General features: G+C 44.5%; 1 protein-coding gene and 2 non-coding genes across 3 annotated transcripts; 2 read left to right on the top strand and 1 right to left on the bottom strand.

Annotated features, from left to right (window-relative positions):
• Positions 1–311: 311 nt before the first annotated feature.
• Positions 312–7,139, bottom strand: txnl1 (thioredoxin-like 1). Its single transcript, XM_060038010.1, has 8 exons — positions 6,861–7,139; positions 6,247–6,343; positions 5,749–5,922; positions 4,606–4,728; positions 2,928–2,997; positions 2,492–2,664; positions 1,986–2,090; positions 312–748 (listed from the first exon to the last, which is right to left on the bottom strand). The coding sequence occupies exons 1-8, from the start codon at positions 6,956–6,958 to the stop codon at positions 719–721; spliced, it is 870 nt and encodes a 289-aa protein (XP_059893993.1). The 5' UTR covers positions 6,959–7,139; the 3' UTR covers positions 312–718.
• Positions 7,140–7,819: 680 nt separating this feature from the next.
• trnae-cuc (transfer RNA glutamic acid (anticodon CUC)) lies at positions 7,820–7,891 on the top strand. Its single transcript has one exon. It is a non-coding gene; the product is annotated as a tRNA-Glu (tRNA).
• A 1,453-nt stretch (positions 7,892–9,344) lies between these two features.
• On the top strand, positions 9,345–9,416 carry trnae-cuc (transfer RNA glutamic acid (anticodon CUC)). The gene has a single exon. It is a non-coding gene; the product is annotated as a tRNA-Glu (tRNA).
• Positions 9,417–10,326: the final 910 nt, after the last annotated feature.

The following is a 10,326-nucleotide window of genomic DNA, read 5'->3' as shown; positions in this document are numbered from 1 at the left end:
TTTCTTAAAGTTATTTCTGGAAAGATTTAATTTTCCAAAATACATGTTTACAATTATTCATGAAGCATTCAGTGTTACGCAGTTACAAACGATAAAAATATATGTAAGCTGAACTGTTCAGTGCAGATGTAACTCATCTAATAGAGGAATTTGTACGAACAGCTTTATCCCCATATTTTGTCTTTGTTAAAAACCTCACCTCTTACCATTGGTTCCCTACGCCTCTGCCTATTGGTCGACTGTGTGAGAGGTTTACCAATGAGACGACAGTGCGGGGCAGTTTCCAGCCCCCCAATATGACAAAACGCACATGCCTTTGGAAAAGGATTGTATTTATTTACAGTGATTCACCTCTGAATTACAATACAAATGATTCATAAAGACACATTCCATAGTCCACACTCACACACCGCAGTTCTTTAATCTCTGTGTCAAGTGTGTATGTTTGCAGCTTCATGTACCCATAGATAAAACCAAATAATATCTGACCTAAAGCTCCTTTAAGAGCAGGCCTGTGTGTGTCAATGCATGTGGTACGCAGTATTTCTACCTTTTTCAACATAACTGGTAAAATGGTTAGAATCCCTTCAGTGTGTGTGTGTGATGTGTGTGGTGTGTGTGTGGTTTTGGCAGAGGTCACTCCTTGTGAGGAGTAGCTAGACTCCTGACTCCTCATCTCTCCTCCTCCTCCTCCTCAGTCTTCTCTCCTCCTCCTGGCTTAGTGACTCTCTCCTTTCTTCCCCACCACCTGTACATCACACCAACAGAACGCAGGTCAGTATCAAATATGATAAGAGATTAAAAAATAAAATAAACCAGCTAAATTCAAACATAATTTTTTGAGGCAACTTTATCCCAGACTTAAAGATGCGGGCCTCTAGAATAGATAATCTTTTTTTTTTAAAGATTTATTTTTTAATTGTTATGCTTTAGGTTCGAGTAAGATGGACAGGAAGGTAAGGGAGATAGAGTGGAGGACATGCAGCCACGGACCACGGGCAGGAATCAAACCCGGGTCGCTGAGATCAGGACTGGGCCTTAATGGTAGACGCTAAACCCAGGTAGCCACCGGGACGCCCCGTCTAGAATAACTTGACATCTACCTGCACAGACTTGGCATAAATGGAAAATAATATTCCTAATTCTGTTTGAATGTTTAGAATCCCAAGGTAACATGATGTTCTGGGGTCTCCGTTCCATTAGAGGAAGTCCTTTATATCTCCTTAGGGAGTCCTGTTCCGAGAGCTCGCCGTGTTCCTACGGTGGCCCAGAAGCGACACGCCGCTCTAGAGGACATGTTTCCTCTAGAGCGTATCCTCTAGTCATCCCTGAGCAGTGCTCAGTGAGCTGTACATGGAGTATACGTTAGGGGTGGGAATCACGGGGTGCCTCACAATACCATACGCAATAAATGGTGATAGCGATAATATCACAATACAGCGATTCTGCAAAAATATTGTTAAACATATTGTGATGTATAGTTTTAGGATTGTGTAACGATGAATACAAAATGACTGAAAAGCTAAAGTGCTAGATTTCGATCTTTATTCATGGTCTCAACTGAGTTTTTCAGTCACTCTTTGGCTAGTTAACTACCGTTCAAGTTTTCTTCATCATGTGTTGAGCGGTACCTCGAGGACCAGGGAAATCTGTTTAGAACGCCTTATTTTTTTTAGATTAAATATCGATATCTCGGGCAATATATCCAATCTAACTCTTCATGAATAAAGCATAAAAATGGAGAGAAAAAAAAAATCAGTAAAAAAAAAATATGCCTTTATAATTTGTAAATAAAAACCTAGAAAAATATGATATTGATATATGACGCCAGTGTTTCTATTCTCGCATCGCACAAAGGAAAAATATAATATATATTTCGTCCCACCCCTAGTATATGTACTACAGTATTTTAATCCAATCCTTAACGTTGGTCAAGGTGGTGCTGTGTATGTAGCACATGGTCAGGTTGTCCCTACAGTACATACCCGTTTGAAGTCGTTCATGTTGGTGGCCTGTACAGGGGTACCGATGAAGGTCAGGTAGTTGATCTTTGTCGTCTCCTCGTCTCCCTGGTTGGACTTCACAAACAACTGTGGAGAGAGCGGCCATCAGAACCCAGTGTACTACACACTGAGACCACTAGAGGTCTCTGATGTACCACCTAAAGAGGTACTGTGGCTCAGTAATGGACATCTAATGAGGGCAAGTGATGAACCTATAGTACATCCAAAACCATGAACTGGTTTAAACCTTCCTTCCATAACCATGAACTGGTTTAAGCCTTCATTCCATAACCATGAACTGGTTTAAGCCTTCCTTCCATAACCATGAACTGGTTTAAGCCTTCATTCCATAACCATGAACTGGTTTAAGCCTTCATTCCATAACCATGAACTGGTTTAAGCCTTCATAACCACTAACTGGTTGAAGCCTTCATAACTACTAACTGGTTTAAGCCTTTATAACCACTAACTGGTCTAAGTCTCATTACCGTGACGCTCTGGACGTTCTGGAACTTGACGTATCTGAGGGGGACAAGGCCGTCGTCCTTGAAGTCGTCCTCCGTCAGGTCCAGAGCCTGCGTGGGCTCACTGCGCTCCGCATCGTCGAAGCTCATGGAGCGAGGAAGGTTGATGAACACCTTGAGCAGCTTAGGGGCCTGGGCTGGAGCACAGGGAGGAGGGTTAACAGGACAGGAAGGAGCGTTAACAGGACAGGAAGGAGTTAACAGGACAGGACGGAGCATTAAAAAAGGACAGAAAGGAGGGTTAACAGGACAGGAAGGAGGGTTAACAGGACAGGAAGGAGAGTTAACATGGACAGGAAGGAGAGTTAACATGGACAGGAAGGAGAGTTAACAGGACAGGAAGGAGAGTTAACAGGACAGGAAGGAGCATTCACATCTTTTAGGTGAAGGGGGAACTCACCGAAGTCGGAGGAGAGCAGCTTCATGGAGAACAGCTTGACAGGCTGGTTGAAGGCCATGGTGATCAGTAGCTGGACAACACACAAAACCACTATTATAACAACATTATATTTATCACAATATTTGTTTTTTTTAATTACAAGAATAAATATAATTGCTTGGATTTCAACTGCTTGGATTTCCATCACATCATATGCCTGTTTTCAAAACTTTGTCTAACATTTAAGAGGTAGTGTACTGAACATTGATTAAATAAAGTAATAAATTATGAATAACTGCTAGAGTAGAGCTGATAGAGTGACGGTCGGGAAACACATCTTCACCCAGGCAGCGCCTACTCTGTATCCATGACACTCATTCAATCCTTGATTACAGTATTATTTATATTTGATTATTTCTTTGCATCATTTTTTTTCCGCATAGGGTGAGTAGACCCATTGGTTGGTTGTTAAACTTCTGAAGACCTCAACCGGACTTCTAAAAAGGCATGTAAACACCTTTACCCGATCTACATCGGACCGAAATCGGTACATGAACAGACAAGCGAGATCGGATAACACCTAGAAAACTCGATCATAGTCCGGTTTCTACCTGCATCATATAATGCATCGGATTTCGCGTTCTGCGAATGCTCGAGATCTTTCGGCCGGGGGACGTGAGCCGGAAGTAGAAGGAGACGCTAGTCATGTCCCCAAAGACATATAAACAATTCTTATTTCTGTATAAATATTAAATTATTTCTTTATAGGTTTATGGTTGTCGCCTTCGGAAACTGCGATTTATTTGAAAAGGTGACGCAGAAGGTGGAGGAAGCCGGTGTCATGCCATTGCCCCCTATAAGAAATGTAACATAATCAACATGCATTCAGTACACCACGCATCGATTTCACCCAAGGCTGAATTAAAAGTGCATGTTTTCCTAAACGTTGGTCATCAACGAGATTGTAAAGTAGTAACTTCAGGCACATCTGTCAAAATAAACGTTTTTTTCTACTGACGTGTAGACGATCTTTATTCATTCATTTCGCCGCGACCGAACTGACGGGGATATTCTCTGATATTATGAATCTTAAAGACTGCGTCGGGTTCTCCGACTCTCTGGTACATCCACAACAAAGACTCGTAGTGCGGGTTATCTCGGCCATGGTGTAGAAGGAATTGGGGTAAAGGAATTCTGGCTTTGACTCTCTGAAGTCAAGATTGATTGCTGCCATATGCGGGACAGCTGTCAGTTCACTTCGGGTCCATGTCATTTCTCCGACGCTCCATTGTTCCGACCCCTCGGTCGTATGCAGAATCCTCCAGCATACGTTCCGACCGAGAGGTCGGAACAATGTGGCGTCGGAGAAATGACATGGACCCGAAGTGAACTGACCGCTGTTTACTGAAAACATCTTTCTCGAATGCCGCCTGTGTTTGTTGTTGCTGGGACGTAGAGGTCAACCGGATGTGGCTCTGTAACCACTTGTTGAAAGGGCTACAGCGCCACCTAGGGTAGCGGATTCAGCCATGATTGACACAGTCCGTTCGAGTAGCAAAATCTCAGTGAGTGTCTCAGTACTACCTGTTCATCACGGACTGGATGTATAAAGAGCAGTACTTCAGCAAAATCTCAGTAATACCTGTTCATCAGTCTGGATGTATAAAGAGCAGTACTGCAGCAGTATCTCAGTTAGTACCTGTTCGTCACAGTCAGACTCTAGGTAGGAGTCATCTTTTGTCAGACAGTTGTCAAAGCCACAGTCGTCGCTCTCATTCAGACACTCGCAGCCCGTTTTGCTGACGAAGGGCATCAGGTCCATCTGAAATCACACACGGACACACAGGTTACTTTCATAGGGAGAAAAGCGCACCTCAATCCATTGTCTTCAGGGGCAGGAGAGACACGTGCTGACCGATGTATGAAAATATATTTTACTTGTGTTTCTGTTTTAATAATTGCATGATTATTATAAAAGAAGTCAAAACAACCCTGTTTTTGCAACCTTTTTTGCTTTGCGATAATTGGGCCAGATCACGTTCACAGTGGTCGGGGACAGAGAACCCCGTTTCCAAGTGGACCAGCTTTCGTTTGTCTGGTCGGCACCAGAGAGCGTTCAAATGAGCGTTCACACCACCCCAAACAAATCGTACTATTGGGGGAAAGGCTCCAGGGTTCGGTTAAAACTGACCAAACAGCTCAGTTTTGAATACACCAGGAGCCTACCGCAACGGTGGGCTCTTTGTGATTGCTGCGAGTGTGTCGCAGCAGAGCAGAAGTGGTCTATGCATTCATTAAGTAGATGCTGGTTGACAGAAACGCTGACAGAGGCATTATTAAGGGTGTCAGAAAAGCGCATGCCTTGTAAAAATTACTTTACTTATAAGCTGCGACCTATAGTTGTGTGTACAAACTAAATTACTGAATACAATTCATAAATCTATTATGGAAACTTATCCTGTGACACAGTAGAGGCCACGGTAGCTGTTGGAATGGGAGGGGGGGATTCAGTTGCTGGGAAACTGCAAGCTCATAGCTAGATGCTACAATAGTTACAAACTGGAGCTTTAAGAGATCTTAGTGATGAGAATCAGACTCTCTTTAATTGTACTGCCTAGTCCAAAAAACCTCAGTAGACTCTGCCCATAGATTTGGGACGCATGATGTTTAAATGTGATCATTACAATATCAAGTTCTCTTCTCTTCCTCCACGACTGCCTTGGCCATTGGTATTGTTGTGGATTGTATTGTCACATAAACTTCCTAACCGTTCTCCACAGCATTACGTGCGTCTGTGGTCACTACAGCCTTAGTGGGAGGTTCACCATGATGCTGTACTCACATATCCCTTAGGGATGTCTGAGTCCTCATTGTTTCCGGGGTCGTTCTCTGTGTGCTGTTTGACCTTCTCCTCCAGGCCAGCAGCATCCGCCCCCTGGTACTGGTCCACACGCACCCGGTTCCTCAGGAACAGGAAGGTGGGCGTGGCAGAGATGTTATTGGCGGCCGCAGTGGCCTACCAAAAAGAAGAGGCGTTATTCCCTTTATTGAAGTAAATCTGCAACCTGAACAAAACAGTTACTTAAAACCTGATTCCAATGGCTTGTAATAAGAGCCACGAGAGCATCAACAGTTGCAACTTCATATATGAAATAACATGCTTCAACAGGGTCAGCTGGGTTTCTGGTCGACACAGTAACAAACTTCCAAGTGTCACTGTATCATGAAGTTATGTCCTTGAAACTTAATTAACCATGTCAACAGTATACAGGTTTCTCCGTGAATCAAGGGCAAAGATGGAAAAATGTACTTTGTTGATCTTTGTTTCAACAACACTCACCTGACAGACGTGTACGTCTACTTCAAGGAAGACCACTTGTGGGTATCTGTTACTCAACAGGTTGAAGGCAGGGGATATTCTGATGCAGGGTCGACACCTTGGAATTCAACCAGAGGGTTAATGCGCTGTCCCAATCTCCCTTATGTTAATATTTGCAAGTAACACAAGTTTACTAGAAGAAAAGACAAAGTGCCCCCTCTCCGTTCTCGTCCCACAAAGTTAAGGACAAAATTGTAAAATGAGGTTCTTGATCATTAGTTAGCTGGTGATTGCAAAGTATAAGGAAATGAGCTCAACCTCAGGAAGCAATGCCAATATTGCTATGTCACAGCTAGCTATTTAGCCATCGTTAGCTTTTTCTTTTAGCCTCAGCTGTGTTTAGCTTGCTATGTTAGCCTAGATATGGTCTGATAGCTTGCTATTTTAGCCTCGGCTATCGTTAGCCTGCTACTATAGTATGCTGTTGCTCCTATCCGATGACTGGCGTTAACAAAAGACATGAACCATACAGCAGATATACAATCATGTATGTTTGTGTTCATTTCGCGCAGCTAGCCACCAGCTGTGTGGCTCGCGTTAGCTCGTTCAAACAGCCCAGGCGGCTAGTAGCTTACCCGGCCATTGTGAACTTCACCACTGCTAGCCTGGACCCGGCGGCCGCTAGCTCCGGCTGGAAGTCAGCGTCATTCGCGATCACTTTCACGCCGACCATGGCCCTGTTCTTTAAAACTCCGATGGAGTACGACTAGGATACTAGGACTGAAACCAAGGCCGAAAAGTCTCTGACCAAGATGTTTCCTCTTCTTTAGAAGTTGTTTATTATTGATACTGTACGTGTGCTGCCACTGCGGCTAGTTAGTGTCGCGTCAAATATAGCGAAGAGGGCTCAGCCAATCAGCGGGGTTGAAGTCCTCTACGTCACTCGCTCGCACGCACACACGTACGCACACGCAGACACAAAAACACACACAAAAACACGCGCGCGCGCGCACGCACACACAAGCACGCAAACATTCCCACAAACACACACGCAGTCAATTCTTTCAAATGTGTTGAACTACTGCATTGCACTATGGGTGGAGGACCTTCTGCATGTTGTAATCTCCCTGGCTCCCCGCCCGGTAGAAGAAAGTCAAAGATACAGACCATATTATCATATTATTCAGGTTTTAGAGTCGGGTTAACCAACCCATATGATATATTTTAAATATCAAGATAATGTCAAAGTAATATTTTGGCTAGATATGTACTTCAATTATATTTAAAAAACATGAATACAAAGACCAGCTGATCTAAAACTACTTCTTACCTCACAATTCTCCTGGTCCAGACCTCTCACACTCCCTGGTGGTCTATTGGTTAGGACCTCCCTGGTGGTCTAGTGGATTAGGACTTCCCCCTGGTGGTCTAGTGGATTAGGACCTCCCCCTGGTGGTCTAGTGGATTAGGACCTCTTCCTGGTGGTCTAGTGGATTAGGACCTCCCCCTGGTGGTCTAGTGGTTAGGACAACTCCCTGGTGGTCTAGTGTGTAGGAGCTCTCTGTGGTGGTCTAGTGAGTAGGACCTCTCAGGCTCCCTGGTGGTCTAGTGGTTAGGATTCGGCGCTCTCACCGCCGCGGCCCGGGTTCGATTCCCGGTCAGGGAACTCAAATTTTGAATCATGGTACATAAATATTCTTCTTCACCCTGTTCTTGAAAATGATACTTGTGTTCTTATCAGTTTAGTGGTCAGGACCTCTCCCTGGTGGTCTATTGGTCAGGACCTCCCTGGTGGTCTAGTGGTTAGGATCTCTCCCTGGTGGTCCAGTGGTCAGGACCTCTCTCTGGTGGTCTAGTGGTTAGGATCTCTCCCTGGTGGTCCAGTGGTCAGGACCTCTCCCTGGTGGTCTATTGGTCAGGACCTCTCCCTGGTGGTCTATTGGTCAGGACCTCTCCCTGGTGGTCCAGTGGTCAGGACCTCCCTGGTGGTCTAGTGGTCAGGACCTCTCCCTGGTGGTCTAGTGGTCAGGACCAGTGGCGGTGGGTCAATAGAGGGCGCTAGGGCGCCGCCCCTCCGTGAAATATTCACTTGAATATATCTGCCAACTATTAACCAACTTTTATCAATACGAAATAAATCAACAAAAATACATAGCGTTTATCCTTTTAATTGTGTGATATAGGCCTACTTGTCACTGCCAGCAACAATTTAAATGTGTCTGAACGTCAATGATTTGGATTAGGCTAGTTATTGGTCATTCGAAATAAAGCCCTCCTCCAAGTCAGGGGCGCCGGCCACGTTGAAGTCAATGTAAGCTCGCTAACTTTTTACTGTCTATCAAGCAGAGACAGCTTTTCATTGGCGCAAGAAAATTCGCACTTGGCTCGCACCAGTGTGCGCCCCAGGCCAATGGTATCGCTTTTCTTTTTTGTTAACACCACATGATTGGACAATTCAGCGAATCAATCAAATAGGCTACCTCCCTCAGCAGCATTTGGGATAGATCGCTAACTAGCAGAGAGTTGTGAGCACTTTCCACCCTTTTCAGTGGAGGAATTGGACTCACCAAGCAATGTTATACTTATACTTAATTTAGTCTTTCGGCCTGTAGCATATAAACAAAATGAAGCAACTGTCCAATATTCCTAACTGCATTTGAAGTAGACATTGAGACTCACAAAAAATGGACACTATGGAAAGTGATCATGATTTGTCTCAATATCAGAATAACAACAATGGGTAAAATAGCAATGGCTGGTGGAATGAAGTAGGTCTGTATATGCAGTGTAAGCTTGTCCAGGCCCTGCAAGTCAGGATGTAGGCTATGAATCTGAATGAATAGTAGGTAAATAGGTAGTGGCCATCCCCAAAATGCACCAGAATACAGGAATGGGGGGGGGGACCCCAAACCCCCTGTCTTTACTTTGCCTCACCAACATTTTTGATCACCAGCCGCCACTGGTTAGGACCTCTCCCTGGTGGTCTAGTAGTTAGGACGTCTCCCTGGTGGTCTAGTAGTTAGGACGTCTCCCTGGTGGTCTGATGGTTATGACCACTCAGGCTCCCTGGTGGTCCATGGTGATCAAGATTTTTGTTCCCTGATCGGAGGAGGACATGCTCCCTGGTGGTCTAGTGGTTAGGATTCGGCGCTCTCACCGCCGCGGCCCGGGTTCGATTCCCGGTCAGGGAACTCAACTTTTGAAACTTGGTACATAAATATTCTCCTTTACCCTGCCCTTGACCATGTTCCTTGTGCTCTTATCACTAACCTCATATATATGACGCCTCCATCGCTCTGTTCGCCATGCAACATATCTTATGAACCAACAAGACTTTCAGCTCCACATGTCCACACATGTTACGACGCTACAGCCGCTACTCCCAGCCATGTGTTTCGTCAGCCTTCTTGTTACCTTTAAAGCAAACGGTAACGGTCAGTGTATGGTTGTCACTAATCAACGTAGTCGGTAATAATGAGAAATGCTACGTCAACTTCATAACGGCTTTTTGCCTCTCAGAAAGCCGCAATGTAACACCTTGACTGGAATCTGAAATAATGTCCTCTCTCTCTCTACACAACAGCTCCACAGCAGCAGGGAGACCTTTTCCGCGTCAGCTTCCTTCCCTCCCCTCCTCCAGCAGACAGCCTGCTGACGCATCGCACGTCGCAGCTACGGTACGGTTCAACATTGTCCTTCACCTTCAAATTATCGCTTGGGAATAAATGTATATTTCACTCAAGTCCTGAAGCATTAGTCCAGTGAAATAAAGTAACATGACTGAAGCCGATTATTTATCTGCATTCTTAAGTCAAACGGTTGCAGAAGCAGATCCAAAGCAAAAAGCAATTATTTGAAATAATAATGCGAAACCACGATTACAAACTACATAAATAACCATGATTTTCTACGGTGACATACACCAATGTTTGTCCCACATCAAATCTTGGCATAATGAAGTAAAACGTATACGTTATTCCGGAATAACGGAATACACATTCTTTCAAGTATACATAATGTGTAAATGTTTTCAGGATCCAGACCATAGAGATCATGGCTGGAATCCCATTCCAATGGAGAGGAGCCGGAGGTCAGAAGGGA

The sequence above is a fragment of the Gadus macrocephalus genome, chromosome 19 (genome assembly GCF_031168955.1).
Source record: "Gadus macrocephalus chromosome 19, ASM3116895v1".
Taxonomy (NCBI): domain Eukaryota; kingdom Metazoa; phylum Chordata; class Actinopteri; order Gadiformes; family Gadidae; genus Gadus; species Gadus macrocephalus.
This window is presented reverse-complemented; position numbering and strand designations above follow the sequence as displayed.